The sequence below is a fragment of the Salvia miltiorrhiza genome, chromosome 5 (genome assembly GCF_028751815.1).
Source record: "Salvia miltiorrhiza cultivar Shanhuang (shh) chromosome 5, IMPLAD_Smil_shh, whole genome shotgun sequence".
Lineage (NCBI taxonomy): Eukaryota > Viridiplantae > Streptophyta > Magnoliopsida > Lamiales > Lamiaceae > Salvia > Salvia miltiorrhiza.
This window is the reverse complement of record NC_080391.1, coordinates 8443873-8465572: the sequence shown is the minus strand read 5'-3', so window position 1 is coordinate 8465572 and position 21700 is coordinate 8443873. Positions and strand designations below refer to the sequence as shown.

General features: G+C 32.8%; 3 protein-coding genes across 7 annotated transcripts; all 3 read right to left on the bottom strand.

The window, feature by feature from the left end:
• Positions 1 to 263: 263 nt before the first annotated feature.
• LOC130985773 (protein translation factor SUI1 homolog 2-like) lies at positions 264 to 2841 on the bottom strand. 4 transcript variants are annotated; one of them, XM_057908895.1, is made up of 5 exons: positions 2581 to 2841; positions 1139 to 1211; positions 801 to 1006; positions 672 to 725; positions 264 to 589 (listed from the first exon to the last, which is right to left on the bottom strand). In XM_057908895.1, the coding sequence occupies exons 2-5, from the start codon at positions 1173 to 1175 to the stop codon at positions 545 to 547; spliced, it is 342 nt and encodes a 113-aa protein (XP_057764878.1). In that variant the 5' UTR covers positions 1176 to 1211; positions 2581 to 2841; the 3' UTR covers positions 264 to 544. The 4 variants fall into 4 exon arrangements, with proteins under 4 accessions (XP_057764878.1, XP_057764879.1, XP_057764877.1 ...); XM_057908896.1 differs by lacking the exon at positions 2581 to 2841 and adding an exon at positions 1628 to 1878; XM_057908894.1 differs by having other exon boundaries at positions 264 to 725; positions 2581 to 2808.
• Positions 2842 to 9965: 7124 nt separating this feature from the next.
• On the bottom strand, positions 9966 to 16676 carry LOC130985745 (tyrosyl-DNA phosphodiesterase 1). The gene is made up of 16 exons (XM_057908852.1): positions 16300 to 16676; positions 16026 to 16208; positions 15619 to 15900; positions 15376 to 15540; positions 15141 to 15201; positions 14583 to 14659; positions 14249 to 14506; positions 13456 to 13545; positions 12657 to 12791; positions 11964 to 12113; positions 11112 to 11215; positions 10936 to 10989; positions 10736 to 10826; positions 10474 to 10551; positions 10229 to 10376; positions 9966 to 10155 (listed from the first exon to the last, which is right to left on the bottom strand). The coding sequence occupies exons 1-16, from the start codon at positions 16315 to 16317 to the stop codon at positions 10058 to 10060; spliced, it is 1992 nt and encodes a 663-aa protein (XP_057764835.1). The 5' UTR covers positions 16318 to 16676; the 3' UTR covers positions 9966 to 10057.
• A 109-nt stretch (positions 16677 to 16785) lies between these two features.
• On the bottom strand, positions 16786 to 20522 carry LOC130985761 (chaperone protein dnaJ 50). 2 transcript variants are annotated; one of them, XM_057908879.1, is made up of 10 exons: positions 20254 to 20522; positions 20081 to 20143; positions 19916 to 19982; positions 19530 to 19589; positions 18541 to 18591; positions 18325 to 18405; positions 18053 to 18165; positions 17719 to 17836; positions 17430 to 17556; positions 16786 to 17135 (listed from the first exon to the last, which is right to left on the bottom strand). In XM_057908879.1, exons 1-10 carry the CDS (start codon positions 20370 to 20372, stop codon positions 17032 to 17034), a joined length of 903 nt encoding a protein of 300 aa, XP_057764862.1. In that variant the 5' UTR covers positions 20373 to 20522; the 3' UTR covers positions 16786 to 17031. The 2 variants fall into 2 exon arrangements, with proteins under 2 accessions (XP_057764862.1, XP_057764861.1); XM_057908878.1 differs by having other exon boundaries at positions 18026 to 18165; positions 20254 to 20493.
• Between the last annotated feature and the right edge of the window lie 1178 nt (positions 20523 to 21700).

The window sequence follows — 21700 nt, the reverse complement described above, 5'->3', positions numbered from 1 at the left end:
AATCATCAAATTGCATAATTATTTATAACCCTAAAATTGAATGAATTATTTAAACATTCTCCAAATCTATTAATTCTACCATCAAAACCAAACACTCCCTAATTATGAAAATTTAATAAGGGAATCGACGAAAAAATCGTCGAAAATTGCAGGATAGAAGAAGATGATACTGGAATTTACATTTGGGGCACACCACAAATATTATTGATATAACACAAAAAAGGTGAGACCTAAGATGTAAAATGAAGATGCACAGGATACACAAGGGTGAAACCATAATCTTGCTATATGAAGAAGATAAAGAGTGGTAGCATGTCCTGAGCCTGCAGAAATTGCATGGAGAGCACAGTAACCTCTCTATACAATAGCAGAGTGGCAATATACAACATCCAGACACACACAAACACACAAAAGGAAAAAACAGAAGAGCTATCAGTTTATGATTAGACAAAGCGTCGTCGAGGCTGTTCGTTAAAGCAGGCTACGCAGCAGCAAACATAGGGAGTTCAGTTTCGGCGGTGGCTGCTGCTGCTGCTGCAATTTTTCAGAAACCATGAATCTTGATGTGTTCTTTCTTCACAATGCCTGCCTGAGATAAACATGGAGAAACATATATATCTTCACACATTATAAGAAGTGTTATTTTGAGAAACAAATATATAAAGAGATACCTGAACAAGGAACGTCGAGACATTCTTCCTCTGGTCGCCTTGGAGTTGTATAACCTGTAACGCACCACACATTACAGGATAAAAACAGAAAGAATAAAAGCAGAAGCAAATGTGATAGAGAATACTGACCTGGCCTAGCTCAGGGTCCTGTACTACTGTACCATTGCAGCAAAACTCCTTCTTCAGGTCCTTGAGAATTTTGTTATAGCTGAACTCCTTCTTCAAACCCTGGACAGTTGTCAGGCTTTTCCTACCATTGCGTTGCTGGACGCGAATATGCACATATTCTTTTGACCCTGCACCCGAGTTCTCGGCTTTTGCCTCGGCAAAAGGATCTGGTACACAAAATCAGGGCAATGAATAGAGAACAATAACAGGGTAGAATGAATATGAATAACATAAGAATAAAGAAAAGGGGGAGAAAAAGATCTACATGTATACAATAAACTGCAAACAAATTGACTTACCAAAGGAGCCAGGGATTTGGACTTCAAAATCAGACATGAAACTTAACTGACGGAGAGTTCAACGAGTCCAACACTGTCATGTTAAAACATTGTTAAAGATGGAAACAACTGATTTATATGAGCAAGTAACAATAGTTCATAATGATATACGCACAAAATATTAGTAAAAACAGGTCCTTATGTCTGCTATACAAAATCAAACAAAATGTATCTTTCCATTAGGCTGTACAATGTAGGCATTTGTCAATAGGATCACTTGAAACTTTAAGAAATAGCTTCATGTGGCCTTTACAGAATTAGCCATAAAGATGCATTATTTCCTTCTAATTAAATGAACAGCCTTACTATATCTTGGTTTGTTTAGAACAGTGAAGGGACTTCTGCTCACAGCAAATGAACAGAAAAAGGCAATACATCAATGGCACTAAAATATTGAGACAGCTTTAAGACATAACAAATTTGAGCTAAGAGATGTATAGTAACACACACCAATTGGAACTTCGACTTCCTGCGAACATAAGGACCACAAAAAACCTTCAAAAGAAATACAGTAACCCCAGTTCAACTTTTTGTTCCATTAGTTTTTCTTTTTCATATTGGCATGTTCATGCTAAAAGCTGAAATATTGCAAGTAATCAACATTAAGTACTTATAGAATGTCCAAAATCCATGAATAGTCAAGATTGCAAGTCTATTATCAGACATATTCACTAGCTTCACAGATAACACTTATCTTGAAGGAGGCTAATCAAGACCACTTATTTCACATAGGTCTAAAAGATGAACCTTTTCAGTATTTTGCACATAGCGCCATTGCAATTTTCAACAACATTATCAACATCTAGCTAGCACATGATCTATTATTATTCAGCACACAACTCAATCAACAGAAAATGGGAATCCCCGCAATTGATATCCTCATGAGGATGGTTCTGCATGTCGACTCTAGACAGTAACCGAAAGCCTGATGATAGCATCCATCATGTTCATAATCAATACACGCGCACCGCTATCTCCTCAAAACAGCAACGATTCTCAATATCCTCATGATTCACTCCAAGAAAGAATCATAACATTTGAGTTTAGAAAGAAAAATTCCACGGACCGAAACAAAGATATATGTAAAAGAATAAACAACGTGTCATCAGAGGTGCTATTGTTTGAAAAATTTAAGCGTTTCTTCCGCTCTCCTTCTCCAGTATTATCCTAAAGAAGAGGGCGCTCAACGATAATACGCATTCAAGTTTCTATTTAACTAGACGTGATCGAAACAAGAAATCAAGAAAACCGTAATTTCAAGAATAGGTCGATTCTCCAGGAAATATGGCATTCAAGCAATTGATTGAATAAACAAATGCATAAGAATGAAGGCGTCACCACAATAATACAAATGAAAGACTACGAAATACATACAGAAATAATCGGGGTGGCAACAGAATTACCTATCAGATAGGGAAACGTTTCGGTAGAGAAAATCGGAGGCAAAAAATATCGAGAGAGAGAGAGAGAGAGAAGGCGAGAGATATAGAAGGGGGAATGACAATCTTTCTCCTCTCTCTTTCTACATATATATGTCTATATGCATTATATGTGATATTTAAAGGGAACGGAACGCAGTTGCAGCATTGGGAAAACAAATAATTCATTTGAAAATTACTAAATAAGGATGAAATGTGCTCCTCAATCAACATCGGGCTCAACAATTGTTGGCTCAGCTTCAGTCAGTCGTCACCTATATTTTCTTTTTTCTTTTTTTTTTTTTGTTGGATTGCATATTTTATTGATACTATTTTACATTAAAGTATGAACTTTGCATCCCTTATTCTATTTTTAACTTTACTGCTAAAAAAAAACTATACAATAAAATGATATGAACTTTATATTAGAAAAATATTCTATTTTAATCTTCGTTATTTAAATATGTTTCCTTTTTTGATGAGGAACTATTTTTCATTTTAACTTCAAAAAATTAATGTTTTCTAAACTTTTATTACCCTTTTGTGTAAAGAAATATGATCATTAAATTCACAAATTAAAGAGGATTTTTCAGAAGGAAAAAAAATCTAGATATTGTAATTTAATTAATAAAACCAAGTTATTGGTTTAAATAATATATATATTAAATGCAATAATACATAAGTACACATATAATAAAGATAAAATTTGAATAAGTTAATTAAATGGTTATTTATAGTTCTGGACTAATATTTAAAAAATCTCTTTATTGGTCGTTAACCTTTCATTTAATTACGACAACCCTTATTCATTTAAGAAATAACGTATGTTTTTCTCAAAAAAAAAAAAAGAAATAGCGTATGTTTTTTAAATGTTAAGACACGCGTATCTATATATAAAAGCAAAATAAATTCTATCCTACGTGGCATCGTATAATCACTCTATTCTAATTTTCCTCAATTCTCATTCATTCTTATTTTTTTTCTAAATTTTTAATCAACGTTTCCAACAATTTTCCATATCTCTTAATTTTATTAAATAACCATTAATAAAATTCAATTAGAACTATTCTCATCCAAAATTATTCGAACCTATCTATTCATCTCTGTTTGCATTATATAAACTAAAAATAACTTGACGTGATATAACCCACCTTGGGATATAACCGAATTTAGAAAATACATTATATAGTAAAAATTAGAAAGAAAAAGGATTTTAGTGATCAACTTGAAGATTTTTCGATCTAATTTGTTTAATGAAATTGATGTAATGGATATTAGTGAGGGACGAATTATTATCCTACAAATGATAACATAATTACTTTTAGCATTTGGTTTCATTAGATTTATTACTTAATGATTGATTGTTAGGGTCGATAAAAACAAAAATAGGATGTATAAAATTTTATTTTTTGATTATAAATGTTACTAATGATCTATTAAAATAAATATTTTGATAGAGAGATATTGAATTGAATCAATATATTACTCATCAAAATAAAAATTTAAGCATCAATTTCAAAGAACATTAATCTATTGTACTAATAAGTTTAATACCCAAAATAATAGTACGTAAAGACAGTTTCATACACAAAGTAAGAAAAAAAAATATTAATATTTTGAACTAAACATAATATGATCTTATTAATATTTAGTTGTATATCATTAAATACTAACTACTGGAGCCATATATTGACTCGGCATCAATTTATCTAAGATTTATAGTTTATAGTTTTGATTTAGATATTACATTGCTCTAATGACTTTTATTAAACAGATTTGCAGTTGACAGATTAGTTGCTTATTGCTAATTCCATCAGTTTAGTCAATTTTCCTGGCATGCCGTTACCAAATGAAACTGTCATATCTAATTCAGAAAATCTACAGATATTAGAAGAGATGTCTTACAACATAGAATAAATGAAACAAGAGCACGCTAACCTATATCCCTCTTTGACAGAAGAACAAAGAATGTTTTATGAAACAATAATGACGGCGGCTGATAAAAGTGAAGGAGAATTTTGATTTCTATATGGATATGGTGGTACAGGAAAGACATATATTTGGAACATAATTATTTTTAGCATTTGATTTCATCAGATTTATTACTTAATGATTGATTGTTAGGGTCGATAAAAACAAAAACAGGATATATAAAATTTCAGTTTTTGATTATAAATGTTATTAATGATCTATTAAAATAAATAATTTGATAAAGAGACATTGAATTTGAATCAATATCTATTTATATATAATAGCAAAATAAACCACTTTAATTTTCCTCAATTTTCATTCATTCTTATTTTTTTTTCTAAATTTTTAATCAATTTCCATATCTAAAAAAAATTTATGTTTGTATTATTTTATTATATAATATTAGTTTAAGTTTATCACTTCATACTCACAAATTAATATATATATATATATATAATATTTTTATATATAGATGTAATTACTTAAACAATTAACTATATATAAATATATATATATATATATATATATATATATATATATATACATATTACACATATATGTAGATAGTTTTAATTTACTAATTTAAATGACTAATTATCTATGTATTGTGTGCATATCTATTTATTTATATATATTTTTGTATATATATATCTATTTCATGGACGGAGGGAGTATTTAAAATTTTAATTATTACTACTCCCTCCGTCCGCCAAGATTATGTAAAAATTACTATATTGGGCGTCCGCCAAGATTATGTCACTTTCCTTTTAAGGCAATGGTCCCACCACCATTTTTAATATTTTATCCTTACTAATTAACACTCTTTATTTACAAAAAAACACACCCTAAATTCAATCTCAACCACACATCTTATAAAGTGGTGGGACCATTTCTCCACTATATCAAAATCATCATCAATTTTATTAAATCTTATGCCCAAGCAATTTTACATAATCTTGGCGGACGGAGGGAGTATTATTTAAGCTGTTAGAATTCCATTTACTAAAGAGTTGATCATTATAGATGATTGAATATGATTTCAAATTTGACGATGTTGTTTAAAGTTTGAGACGAGATGATGCTCATAACTCAATTTTCGTCTTTCAAGTTTTAGAGATGATGCTCATAAGTAACAGGCGAGATTACGAAGACTCAATTATGATATTTCAAACTCTAGACGAGATGATGCTCACAAGTCAGTTTTGATCTTTCAAACTTCAGACAAGATAATGCTCAAAACTCAGTTATGGCATTTTAAATTTCAGACAAGATGATGCTCAAAACTAAGTTGTGATTTTTCAAGTTCCACACGAGAGGGTGCTCAAAAGTCAGAGACGGCATGTCAAGCGCCAAACGAGATTATTCTCATAACTTAATTATAGTTTCACAAACTCTAGACAAAATGATACTCACAAGTAAGTTATAATCTTCAAGCTCCATACAAAATGATACTCAAAAGTCAGGTATGGTATTTCAAACTCCAGAGAATATGATTTTCAGAATTTTGACATTCAAATGTCATATGTGGTCTTTAGAGTTTCAGATGATTATCTGGTCTTATTATGTCCATATGAGATGATACTTAGATGATATATGTTTAATTAAATTATTTCTTATCCGTCAAATTCAAAGAATTTGTACAAACTGAATACTCCCTTCGTCCCCCAAACATCTTCCTAAGAGAGGATGCCACAGATTTTAATAAAAGTTAGTTATGTATTTGATAAGTGGAGAATAGGTCCCACAAAAAGTGAAATTATAAGAGTGATAGTAGTAAAAGTGGAGAACGAGTCCCACAAAAAGTGGAATTGTAAAAGTAATAATTAGTGAAATTATTTTCAAAATTAGGTTTGGGGATGAACCAAAATAGAAAAAAGAGGAAACTGTTTGAGGGACGGATGGAGTAAATATTATCGATATACGATTAACAAGAGATGCGACACATTAATCGTACATCATATCATACTTTAATTTTACATATTTTTTTCTTCTAAAATCTTCAATCCCACATCAATTTTTTTATAAACTTCATCAAATGAATATTTATATAAAAAATGTATTTCTATTATCACAACCTATATTTAATATTATTTCAAATATTGTACTACTAATTTAATTTGATCGTATCAGATTAATTAAACAAATAATTTATATATAAATTATTTCATATGCTATAATAATAAAAATAACATAAAATAATTTCCGTCGAATTTCGACGGGTTAGACGCTAATTTTAGTTCATAAGAAATTAATGGGGCATGTATTTTGAGGCAACCATTGTCCATTGTTAGCAAAACATTTTTATGCTGATTATCTAAATTAAGAAAATGTATGTTAAATAAGTATATAATTTTATTTCAACCATTACTTTGATGGTACGAGCTTCACGTAGGTTTCTCGCCTTTTTCCATATATGCATCAATTAATAAGCTATATAATTGTTATTCTAAAAAAAAAAAGCTATATAATTGTCAGAAATCATAACAACACTCACCAAGTCACCATCATATAAGCTATAGTACTATACTAGTAAGTGACCCGACGGAGTCTATTAAAATATAAATTTATGAAATTATTAATGTATTTTTTGTTTCATGAATTATTTTTCACAAAAATAGAGAATTTAATAAAATTATTTTAAAGTAAAAAAGTTATATAATGATTTTTAGATATTTAATAGTTTTTGGATATGAAAATTGATTAAAAATTAAAAAAAATAAGAATGAATGAAAATTGAGGAAAATTAGAATGGATTGATTATACAACACATTCCTATTTAGGTAATGTTTTCACATAAAGAATCATTTATATAATATAAAACCAAGAATGTTTTCAAATAAAATTTCTGAAACTTAAACTAGTGTCCCAACAAACAAAAATCCACATAAACTTACCGAATAAATCCATAGAAAAATCCAAATAACTTTTAAAGTTCTGCTCTTTCGAAAACAATGCACAAGTTACCTCAAATAAAAATAATGATAATAAAAAAGGTCCTCGTTTTTAAACTAATGTAGGCTTAACAAAAAAATTACTCTTATAAAAAAAAAAATTACTCCATATAGGAAATTAAGAAAACAGCGGCCGCTCATTCTTCACACAATTTCTCTTCCATTCTAATTTCTGCACGACGGAGGCCTAATCCAAATGATAAACTTGAGCACTATAATCTTCCCTTAGGGTGCTTTCTCTTTAGTTGTAAATTTATCATGAGAAAATGAGGGATAAACAAAATTTAACTCTTTAAATCATTCATTTCTTTTCTCACATTTCCTACTTGACCCTTACTCATTCCTCATTTACACTACAAATGAGGGATAATATTATCCCTCCAAAAATGGTATGATAATATTATCCCTTCTTTGTAGTGTAAATGAGGAATGAGTAAAGGTCAAGTAGGAAATGTGAAAAAGAAATGAAAGATTTAAAGGGTTAAATTTTGTTTATCCTTCATTTTCTCATGATAAATTTACAACCAAAGAAAACGCACCCTTATAAGAGATCATTGTTTCAAGTTCCATAAATATTATGTGGATTGCATTTTCATTTATTTAGTTGTTTATCTAGTTTATATTAACTTTTTGGGGTTATTGCCAGAAAATACATATACTTTGTCAATTTTCTGGTTTATATCATGACTTTATAATTTGGCCAGAAAATACATCAATTTTCAATTTAATTGCAATTATAACATGACTTTATCGTCTTGCCAGAAAATACACCAAATTTTAATTTATTCTCAATTATAACATAACCTTATTTAGATTATTTTTCATCATAGATGTATTAATATTTATTGTATTTATATTAAATTTTTATGTATAAAATATTTTTAATTGATTGATTAATTTTTATAAAAATTAAGTTAGATGATTAATTATTTCATAATAATTATTTCATAATATAATATCTTGTTTATATATATATATATATATATTTGATTTTAATATTCTATTAATATATTATATATATAATAAGTATTTATTTATTTAAATTGTGAAATTATAAAATATTAGGACCAATTAAAAAAATTACGTACATATATAATAGAAACTATGTTAAAAAGTAAATAATATTATATATTATTTACATATAGATGTATATTTATCAAATATATATGTATTTATATATAGTATATTGTGAGATGAAAAGAAAATTAAAAATATTTAATGTATTAAACTTGATATTATTATACTAAATTAATTACAAGGTCATGTTATAATTGAGAATAAATTGAAACTTGGTGTATTTTTTGGCCAAACTATAAAGTCATGTTATAATTGCTATTAAATTGAAAATTGATGTATTTTCTGGCCAAATTATAAGGTCATGATATAAACCAGAAAATTGACAAAGTATATGTATTTTCTGGTAATAACCCCTAACTTTTTTTATCAATAGTTTATATTTATTTGATGTGGAGTATCTATTTTGTATCTAAAAAATTTTTTCTGGACCGTTACATACGTTGAAATAGGGGCAAATGGTGCTCTTGGATTATAACAAGTAAAATCCTAATTAACAATGTTAATTCGAGGAGTTACAATGCTACTATGCTAGCAAAAATTTAATATATATTTTTTAAAGGTAAAATGATATATACTCATTTTCAAAAATAAAAAATATAGTTTGTTAACCCTTTACAAAATATATAAACTCTACCTGTTATAACTATTTTACCCTTATTTCAATTCAAAATTGATTATCTTATAAAATTAAATAAAAAAAGGACCCCACTACTACAGGCTGATGAGTGATACAAATCCACCACCACCGTCAAATTGAGCGTTGAACTATTGCTCGATGTGCTTGAACGCTCGATGCTCAACATGCTCACACACAATAGTTCAAATGTAGAGCATTGAACTATTGTTCGACACGCTCATACGCTCGATGTTCGACGCTCAATCGAGCATGTGAGTTGAATTATTGCTCTACACGATCGAGCGTTCGAGCAATAGTTTGAACTATTGCTCAAAACGCTCACACACATGATGCTAGATTGAGCAGGTGAGCGTATTATTAAGTTGATCATGGGTAAATAAGTGTAACTTGTAAGGATACAATTGTCCAAATTATATGTGAGGTAGTATCAAAATATAGAAAATGGATATATTTGACGAACACACTCAAAAAATAATATAAATGTAATAATTTTAAGGGATAGAGGGAGTATATTTTAATTTTAGTGGGTATAATTTATCTTTGTTTTTCTAAAGCTGGTATTTATTACCATTGTTAGACTTGCATGTGTTCTGTCAACCCAACGACTGGTTTGCATCACCACTCTAGCATGAATACACCATTACTCATACCACAATTATATAGTGATTACCTTCTAAGCTGTTTCATACTTTTCTCTTTATTTTCAAAACTGAGACCACAGACGCAAAGCAAGATGGTGAAGATTGATCATCTTTAATAAATTAATAAATGATTTGAACAGACTAACCGTAGCTAAAATCTCCATTGAACACAAAACAAGAGCAGATCAGAGATCTTGAGAGCTATACAGCTTTACTTGCCTGGGCCAAACTTGACCGTACACATCATGCTCAGTATACCGACGGTCCCAGGACCAGGGTACATCTGTAATTGAAAGGTGGTTAGATAGATACATATATATAGCTCTCTCAGTCAGTATGAAATAGCTTTGACAAACCTCCAGATGAGTATGGCCTTGGAGGAAGTTCGTAAGGCACGGGCAATCGAATGACTTCACCACATTCTTTGTTTTCGTCTCCTTTCCAAACTAGGGAGACCAGTTTTGTTGGCTTCACTTCCGAACTTCCTGAAGACGCCAACACATCCTGAAAGCCAGAAAAATAAGCTCCTTCCCCTACCTAGCTTCAGAGCACAGCTTCAAGTGTTACCAGACAAATATATAATAACCCTAAGAAATTATACCTTTGAAAGAGGTCCATCATCTATACAAGAAAAGTTGCATTCGTATTTCCTGGAAAAAGGTAAAAACAGCACTCCTAGCTACAATGGCACACAGAATAACAAGGGTCATTTCATGCAAGTGAAACAGGAATTAATTATTTAAAACTGACATATGGATGCAACATTTAGCAGTTTTAAATAATATTCAGCATATTTGGGAACCTCAGCATTTTTACCATTTTAACTTCAAAAAATTGTAGTCATCCATAAGAAATATGATTACCTCATATGAACGGATCATCAGTTGAGAGTTGTTCTTTTGAAGAGTTCCCCAAGCAGCTTTGCTGAGGTTTGATGAAGTAAGCAGTAGCCACCTGTTCCAGAAAACATAACAGCTACGTCCTCAATAGCCAAAAGCCAGACATGCAATGATAGGAGAAAAGTGTGCACTTATTCAAAATTGAGTCTGGCATGGAATCTTACGCAAGGTTTTGCCCGCTATAACGCATGAATGTCTTTATATGAGGCATTGCCCGACTGCAACAGTTCAAAATGTGAGTATATGTACCCAATCAATGCACAAACAGAAATTGAATAACTACATCCATCGACTAGCGCTGCACAGGGATATCGATTTACAGTTGCATACTGATTCATACCAGCGACCTGCGTGGCTTGACTTCCACTTTGCCCAATACTTCTTTAGGAACTGTTTTTCTACGTTCTTTAAAGGGCTTGGAATGGCATTTCCAGCTGCATAACCCTTGAGAATCAAGATATACATAGACAATGTCACTAATAACAAAAGTGAAAAAGCAATGAAGTTTTATGTAGATCTTTATACCTCTAAGGAGGCGTTTACTTTGCATGCTTGATAAGATGCATGATTGAGTATTTTTATCCTCAAGAGTAGGATTTCTCCAATCCCACCCTTTCAATGGGATATCCCAAAGTTTCAATGATAGAAATAATCAAGGGCCTTGGGATATCCCAAAGTTTCAATCCATCGAAGTAAACAAGGGAATTGTATAGAACAATGTGTTCTACAAAAAGCAGAATCTAATTTAGATGAGGGACAGCTCCTTAAGCATATAAGTTTCCATCATCATTTACTATAGAAAATCTATTTATCAACTAGGTCTAAGAGAACAGGTGGCAGTGCTCTAATATCTAACAGGTACATGCCGAGGATCCTAGAAATTCAAAACAGCAGACCTGAACAACCAGGTAAAAGAATGAAGAATGTCATTAACTCTGATATATCATGTTATACCAAGAACAGTTACACTATCACAGATTGGTCTTGAGATAGAGTAAGGAAGGGAGTTTTGTTTTGTTAGATTTTATCATGTATACTTCATTACTTTTTCAAGGAACTTAGTTGCATTCGTGAACTCCCTATAATTAACCATCATTTTAAAATTACAATGCGTAAAGGTTTTAATCAATTCATTTTTCCATCAACTTTTAAACCTGGAAAGTGTATTGCAGGTAACACATGCTCGCATTACCTCCAACGAACATCTGACATCTTCAACTGATGGCCATATTATTAAGGGCTTCCCCAGACCCAATGGCTTTTTGTCTTGTGTCATTCCTGCCGACATTGAAAATGCTAGCTCTGCCATCCATTTCTCATCCAACGAACCTAGTGAAGAAAACTACAACAGCAGGCAATAGCACAACAGCATAAAATATTAGAAGTGGAGCAGATGCATGGACACTTTCTCCATTATTCAATACTAATGTACGAGTCAATGCATTTATTCTTAATGAACAGGAAGGACCAAACGCAGCTACAATAAATTCAACTTATTTATAACTTGTGTAGGTCCAAACAATGAGAGAACACAATTCAGTAAGCATAATGGAGCCAGGTAACTGCTGGCAGCTTAGATAAAAAAATAACCAATGTCGACTCCAGACACAATTTAAGATTTCTTAACAGAACCCATATGCTTTTAGTTCCAATTCATATGTGCTACTGCTATCATCCAAGATTCAATCTCTGCATTGACTGATGCTGCACAATCTCTAAAAAGATTATTCCTGGAATCTCAGTTACTAACACATAGCATAATTGTACGTTTGACATTTCAGATGTCATGTAGGAGAAGATCTTGTTACCTACATAACAATCAAATGCATAACACACTTTGAAATAAATATGGGCTTCCTGGACATGCAAGATGAATGATTGTTACCTGGTAGATAAGATTAGATTTCTCAAACTGATTCTCAAATGTGCACTCCTGGAGAACAGTTCTTAGTTTCATATGTCCCCATTTACTCAAATGGGAGCCAGAGTGATACCCAGGGACAGATGCAATGAGCCTAACCTGGCAGATAAAATTATTCTTAGCATCCCATTGTCAACACAGTGTACAGCTTCAAAATTAAAAATGTCAAAGTTTACATAAAAGAGCTAACGTCAGACAATCCGGAAAATATATATAATCTAGCTTAAACAATAATTTAATAATAATAATAATAACAATATTATTATTATTATTATTATTATTATTATTATTATTATTATTATTATTATTATTATTATTAGGTTTAATGGATGTTTTCAGGCCCTTTTGAGGAAACTAGTAAATCTCAGAAATTGTGGCCCAAAACCAAGGAAACTAGTAATCCTATAAATCATCTCTGAAATATACTAGACGAAAAGTGAATCGCTTAAAACGAACACATGCGTCACTCTGGAGATAATAGATATGCAATCAACAGCAATGATACATGAATGCAAAGCACAGTGTAGTGTTCCTTTTTTGTAATTTAACTGGAGCAAATCAAATGCATACAAAAATAGTGAATATCGAGCATCATGATTGCATCTAGAAATCAAATGATATCTAAGGATTCGAGGCTATAGAAAAGTTACAAATAGATCAAATCATCAATCAAATGAAGATAACTTTTAAAGGACTCAAAACACAACCCTCAGAGCAATCCTCAGACACCATATGACCTGAATTTTTTAAAAAACATAATTACCGCTGCAGAGCTATAGTCAAATTTTCTGAAGAAAGAGGGATTTATACTGAAGCTGCCAATAGTCGGTAAATTAGCATTGAATTCAGGCCACTGCAAAAACACAAACAATAGAATGGAATCACATGGTTAATAGGGGCACAAGTTCATGGAAACAAAATTATTAGGCATGTCCCTTGAATCCAAAAGCAGAATAACATGTTAGTCCGAACACTTTGAACTTAGTCAAAGGCAGTTGAAACAAATTCAATTCTCCATTATAGGATGGCTACTGCAGGTAACAAAATTCTTAGAAATAAAAGTCAAGTCAGTAATGTATCACTTTCAAATTGGCTTTACAAGTAAATGAGAAGAGTTGACTTTGTGCTATCTTAAGCAGACACATTGTTGTCCCTCATAATATATGTTCTCCAACCCCTCAAGCAACAAACTCCACTACTGTTGGTTATTTAAGTTTGAAATACATTTTGAAAAGCAAGATCAACCTGACAACAGCAACGCTTAAGCTAGGAACTTAGAACATGGTAAGCAATAAAGCATATACTACTTTACACTTTACAGTACATCTTGTACGGGAAGATAGATTAAAAAATTAGTTTTCATCCATAAACAAAGTAGTAATTTGAGACAAATTCTCAATGAACAACTGCTGTAAGTCCCGACGGAAACTTTAAAGGTCTTTGAATCATTATAATCACCTCAGGAAATAGGTGGAAGACCATAACCAGCTTTTTCACAATTATTATCTAGTACTTCACATATAACAGGAGCTACTGAACACCCTATGCAGCAATACCTTTAATGTACCCAGATATTCAACCAGGTCATTTTCAAATCCACATCCCTTACTAGTACTGTTTTGATCTTTCCATGGAAAATCTTGCATCCACAAACCCTGAGTTTTGTTGTTCCAGTCAACATATATCAAGTTTGCAGTATGTACAATAACGCGTATTCCTCGAGGATAGACAAGAAGCATTGCTTTTGAGTGGTGTGTTCCATATGAGATGGGCAATGGAGGCTTGTGGAGAATCCAGTTAGGAGGCTTCTTTATCTAGGAAGAATGAGAAAATTAAGTTGAATCAAATACAACACCACTCCATCAAAAGTTATATAAGAGATAAGTCAACCTTCATATGTGCAAGGGTACCATCACCTTCCCCATGGATGACAAGTACATGGTGGACTTTTTTAAGCATCGGACATTCTTCATAAATGTAAATAAGCTAATCAGCATACAAGAAACGAAAGCTATAACACAATCTCGAAAATGAAAAGAAGGGCATAGGCAAAATCCCTCAAAGGATAAAAATGTGACAATCATCCCATGGTCTGCAAACCTAGTGGACTGGATCCACATCATTATTGCTACTAATCCATAATTGAAGTCAATGGACATGATAAATGGCATTAAGTCGACCAATCATGAATTGCATTTGCTTTAATCAGTCACATAAGCAGGATAAAAACAGAATAAACAAACTAACAATCCCAAGATGCTATCATATTAAGCTCATAAACTACATATGTTGTTCCTTTTACTTGTTGCACAATGTCTTGTACCACTACCTTCTGTTCAGGCACATCATTCGGATAATATAAATACAAAGATGGGACATTCGTAGAGCTTGCATAGGGAAAATGAATATCAACAATCAGTTGGCAAGGTCATTTCAATAAACACCCACCAGAGAGTAGCCAATCAATGTCAACCATATAATTCGATAAGACAGCCATAAGCACGTTCCCCTTCAAAAAAAGAAAAAAAAAAGTTTGAGTATCATCCAGATGGTGATGGAACAGCCTAAACCCAAGCTTCCTGGATCGCGGGTTAGCAAATGTACACAAAATAAATCTATTGCATGATCGTATTCTAACAAGAGACACGTTGACTACTGTGCTCTAAAGCTTGTAGAACTTTACCTGAATCACATCATTGATGGAAACAGCATTAGTATTTGCCCATTCTGGCAATTCTTTCACTCGCAATAGCCTAAAAGTTAAAGGTAGCTTATTCTTAGAAATTTGAAAATTCCTTATTCCCTCAAACGAAGTGTTGGGCTCTTGATTACTATGCTGCAGCACATCCTGCAGACCAGGGCCAGAAAGAGTTGAAAATAACAGTTTTAGATGTAGGTCAGTAAGCCATAAAAAGAAAGGCAGTACATTAGAGTTTTCAGTCCGTGCTTCTTCCTCAGGAACTCTGTGCATTCTCTTCCTACTTTGAGCAAGCTGTTTGCCCTTACTACTTTCTTCACCTGAAGGCCTTTTCTCTCTAGTAATAGTTGGCGTCCTTCCCTCCATAGTATCATTGGCAGCAACATACTTGAAAAGGTAATGCCCAGGTATTAATTCTATAACATCACCAGTTTGAACTTTCCATTTTGCTCCAGACGAAAGCTTATTTCTTTGACCTTTGGATTGTACGACAACCGGGTTGGATCCTTCCTATATTATTCAATATTGAATATTTAACAGACAAAAATGAGAATGTGCAGAACGTCAAAGCTTCAAGTAGCAGCAGTCGAGGCATCAATATTTGCATATATTTAGAGATAGAGAGAGAGACGTACGACGAGAATATGAGCAGAGCCATCAGCAGAGGTGGTAACCGCAATATGTCTCCGGCTGAGACGCTTATCAGCAACAGGAATGATGTCGCGCCCTATGTAAGTGGTGTCCTGTGAAAGTACAATTTTGGGAATTGAACACTTGCCTTCCTTCGAATTACCATTTAAAGGCACCAAGAACCCACCCTTGCCAAACCAAACGAAAATTATCAGCCGATAATCTCAAAATTATATATACAAAACCCCAATAATCGAAGAAACGATTGTGTTTGTGTACCGGTGGAGCAGCGGCCATAGTTGATTTCCGGGTTTAAGGTGGTCAAGAGCATGCAGAAGAAAATAATAAAAATATTTCTAATAAACCTACAAAAGAAAAAAAGAAAAAAATAGGGTTGTAGGATTGGGGAAAAGATGACTGCTCCTCACTCCTCACTTCAAGATGTCCAAAGAACACCAACGGTGGGGAATGTTATTTCTTTTATTTTCAAATCAATCCATACTGAAATCATTATGTTAATGGCCGGCTCTATTGTTCTAATTCAATAATTTTCTGTGAAACGAGACTACGTTTAACTGTAACAATTATCAACACAATTTGGCCTAGAGAAATTTGTAAGACTGAATTAGGATGGTAACGATCTGTGAAACAGCTTGGCTGTCGATTAAAGTATCAATCAATTAGTGTCTGGAAATGTTAACCAAGAAATAACAATTCCCCTTGATTGTAGAGTATTGCAAAAACTGCACACTAATGACGCCACGATGCAAAAAGCGTATTGCTCATCAAATTCAAATTATTGTCATCAGGAGATTTTACAACAATTTTAGTAACCTGTAGGGCGATTAACTTGTTGGTATATTAATTAGGGGGGTGTGTTGTATATATAATGAGGATTAGGTTATTGCTACATGCACCATCAAAACATTCCACCAAAATTCTCTCCAAAGTAAATCAGAACAAACAAAACCCAGTGCTCTGGGCAACCAACGCTGCAATTGTATCTTAACTCTATCTTCGGCGCTTTGATTCTTTCCTCATCTCAGCGAGGTAGCTGTCCAAGTTGGCTTTTACCCACAGACGTCTTTGGACAAGATCGTCCTTTCTTGATTCATCTGTGATACACACCCAAACTCAAGTTAGCTCACTATTAGAATCATCGCTTCAAATCAAAAGTGGTTAAACCTCAATACTAGTCAATTTGTTCTCTTAGGTATCAAGAATGCAAAACACAACCCATAGCCATGTTATATCAGATTTCCAAATCAAATTTGCAGAAAGGTGAGAACAACTCAAAACGGGCAGATAAACCATATCTACAGTAGCCCTTCTAGTAATAACTAAACTCATAGCTATGTGCCAGGGAATAAAAGCAAGAGGAAGATTACTATCAGACAAAGTATCACTACCTATGTCTCTCCATGAGTCAAAAGGTACCCCAAGAGATCTTCTAGTAAGATAGGAGGCATCTTCCCACGAATATCGTTCTCGTTTCACCTGGTACCGCCACAACCAATGCCCATACCATAGTAACAGCTGTATACAAAATGAATCAATATATATTTAACAATATTTTCTAGTTGTGCTTTAGGTCAACTCTAGTAGAGGACAATAATGAATAAATTAAATAGGTTTGCCAATACTGCTAATGGTTTTTCCATATAACATATATAAGGAAAGGTAACTGCAACAAATAACCTTTCCCACAGTGTAAGGCAGTAAAATGACACGAATAGCGAGAAGTTCCCAAAGAGAAGGCTTTTCAGCTCCTTTTATCTGCAGTTCAAGTTCCTTGCTAAGATCCTCCACCATTTGCCTACAAAGAAAGAGAACTGCATTTCAACTTGGATCGTTTCTGCAAAAGAAATTCTTTTGACGAGATATTTTCCACAACATTAGCAACAAAGCTATAGGGCCACCAGAGAACGAACAGGATAAGCATTCATTTATGATACAAAGAAAGAAAAATCATAGGATAGAGAGATCTGCTGACCGCACAACTAACATAGAATCAATATAAGGCAAGTCATACTTGTTAATCTGCTTGTTACCCTTCTTCCTGTTTGTTACTCCCCCAGTGCGTTCAAGTTCCATAGCTTTTAGCTTATTTTTATACGCTGGAGTCTTCTTCACCATGTCAATGGCCTAAAACAAGAAAACAATATAGAATCAGCGGCAGAGATTGAAGCAATAATTTTTAGTAGCTAATGCTTTAAGCTTTAATATAGGCAGTGACAGCATTTCTTCCAGTAAAATGAATAACAAAATGATGACCTTTTACATCACATATATAACTTCAGTTACCTGGTTATACCTTGTCCATTGGTTAAGATACTGAAATCCTGAGAGAATCAGAAGAAGACCCACAAGGACAGCACGAGTATCCTAGGAAAAGGAAATAGTTAACATCCAATATGCTTGATGGAAGCATTACAGATAAATCAAGTTCAAAATTCAAATACTAGGGCCAATCTGTAACAGCAGGACTAAACTAAACATACATCAATAAAAGTAACTTACTGTCTTATGGCCGTAGTAAGCATGGTAGTACCTTGCCGTATTGTAGAATACCTAAACGAGGAGTAAAGAATTAGCACTGATGCATATCAATTTAAAAAAAAAAAAAAAAAAAAACATTACGAAAGTATAAAAGAGAAAAAAGTTAGTTTCTGGTAGTGGATTACATTAATGACAATAATTTCATCATCAAATACGCTGAGTATTATTGACCTTTTGAGCATTCAAGCATGTATCAAAGAGAAAGGGAAAGAGCAGTAATAACAAATAATGATATGTTTCCAACGAAAAATTAGTTTTCTTGGTAATTTTACATGATGAGATATATAGAAGTCAAAGTAATGACAGAAATTGAATTTGGCATGTTGCTGGCAGAAAAAGCAAATGTGGGGTGACAAGGGGAAAAAAAAGGCACATAACAAATATTGTGAATTACAAGGCAGAGAAAGGTGATATAAAACCCAAGATTGGCAAATGACTGACTGTCTGATCAACTGTTATAAACATCAATCAAATACACAGACAAAATGAAAAGCTGATGTTCAGAAATTGAAGATAACTGATACACTGATGCAATCCTGCATGTCCGAGGCAATTTAGTTCACCTTCTGTTGATGTAGGGAGACATAAATCCAAGAAACTCAATCGACATGGCATACAATGAAAAATCTGATTCCTTTAACTAATAGTTGATTCAACATTTATGGTGCTGAATAGAATGGCAGTGGTCCTGTGAATGCTCAAGCCTCTTCTATACATGCACTAAAAAATATCATAGAACCATTGAACCTTTCATAGATTACTACCCTAAAATGATGTAAGATCTTCAACTCAAAGAATTGATAAGGAGACAAGAGTTCACTTTCACACTCAAAACAATAGGTATTGTAAACTATGATCAACTAAAACCTTTTGCATGCATGATGCATCCCAACCAACACAAGAACAGGGATCCACTATAGATTCACGAGATCAGAAAGGAGCAAACAAACCTCTTCTGGATGTGCAATTGCATAGTCATACTGCTCCCTCGTGGCTTCATCTTTCAATATCTGGAAAACTAATAGAAGTGAGTGCAACTGTGAATTACTTTACTATCAACTCAAATAGAACTGCTGCAGGAAAGCATTTTAGGAACAACAGTTTTACATCCTGAGAAAACCTTAATTTGTAAACTCAGTGACTTATTCTTATTCTCTCAATTTGATAGGTTAAAATAGCTTCAGAACCATGAGAAACACAGAAATATATGCTTCACCTGAAGTAATACCACAAATATCAACCTCAAAACTCAAGTATTTGCACGGCATTCAAATAGCCAAGTAAGCAAATGATTAAATTAAATACAATCCATTGAGACTTCAACATCTGAATGTACCTCGTAAGCATTTGCAATCTTCACAAAAAACTTTTTCGATTCGGGATCCGGATTTTTATCCGGATGACTGCACGGCAATCAAAATTGACAAGATAAAGTAATCAATAAGAAGTAACAAATTAACGATTCAAGCCAGAAAAAGCCAAATTCTTAAAAAAGACTTACTGTTTAAGAGAGAGCTTGTAGTAAGCTTTCTTGATCTCGGAGGCATTGGCACTCTGAGTGACCCTTCAATTACAATTTAATTCGGAGAGAAAATAAGAAAGAATCCATACATAATAAGCGAAAATGAAGAGAGGGGATGCGTAGAGAGGAATGCGAGAGCAACAATTGCGTACCCTAAAAGATCGTAGCAATCATCCTCGTCGCAGTAGATCGAAAGAGATGGTTGAATGAGGAGGAAGACCAGGAAGATTAATGTGGAAAAGCTCCAGCGGATAGAAGCTAACGGCTCCATTAGCCGCCGTTTTGACTCGGAGAAGGATCTGCGCCCAGAACTGGGAATTTGTTACTGGCGCATACCTTCCACAAAGTGAAAGTACGATTATATCCTCCTTAATAAATCTCTCTCTCTCCCTCCATTATATTTCACCGGAATATTTGCATCAAAATATATTTCCATGAAAAAGACCATGTGATGTAGCGACAATTTTTAACCGTGTTTTAACATAATTCTAATCAACTTCATTATATCATAGATATTGTGAAATTATTTTTTTGAAGGAAGCTATTTTAATATTATTAAAATTAAAATTAAGAGGTCTTATTTAATCATCTATTTTGATGTCCCAAGGGACAAGTGCGAACTCCTTCTACAAACTCTGAGGTCCAGAGTTCAAACCTCACCTCACGGCTCTCCCTCTCCAAAGTCAAAAAAATCATCTATTTTGATACACTGAGCACGATGAATTTTCAATTATAGATACGAAATTTATAAATAAATAGAATTATTAATTTTAATATCAAAAAATGGGCTCCACACCTCATCTCCTAAATCTATCATCAAAAAATGGGCTCCATATCTCATTATTAAAATAAAAAAATGGGCTCCATAACTCATGTGGTTAATCTATTATAAGAAATGTGCTGGATACCTACTATTTTGGGCCCAATTTTTCAGATAATGTTGTTGATCACATTAATAGAAACTTCCCTATGACTAGACAGTTGATGTTGGGCCACGAAGAAAAAAGACAAAATATGAGCATTGGGCTATCAGTTGATGGACCCAATTTCATTTATCTTGAGCCATTTTTTTTTTTTTTTTGAGGGAATCTAGAGCCATTTTTGAAATCAATGTACTTCGCATATTTTCAATTTCAAGCTCTTGAATAGAATTTTATTTTACCTTTTCCAATTTGCTTAATTTATAGAGCAGAATCAGTTGTTTGCTGCCCATGACGTGTAGTAGTCTTGCTTAACGGTTCGATTTGCACAACATTATTATTCGGTTAACTGATTTGATTAATCGGGACGAATAATCAATTAACTGATTAATCGAATAACATAATTTAATATTATCACACTATTTTTGGAGGGATAATATTATCCCTCATTTGTAGTGTAAATGAGGAATGAGTAAGGGTCAAGTATTAAATGTAGGAAATGAAATGAAGGATTTAAAGGGTGAAATTTTGTTTACCCTTCCTTTTCCCATGATAAATTTACAACAAAAGAGAACGCAACCTAAAAAGAAAAACATCAAGACAGCTTGTATTACACAAACATTTTACATACCACAACATCGTGTAGATAATGGAGGAAAATAATTGAGGCAGCTTCAAG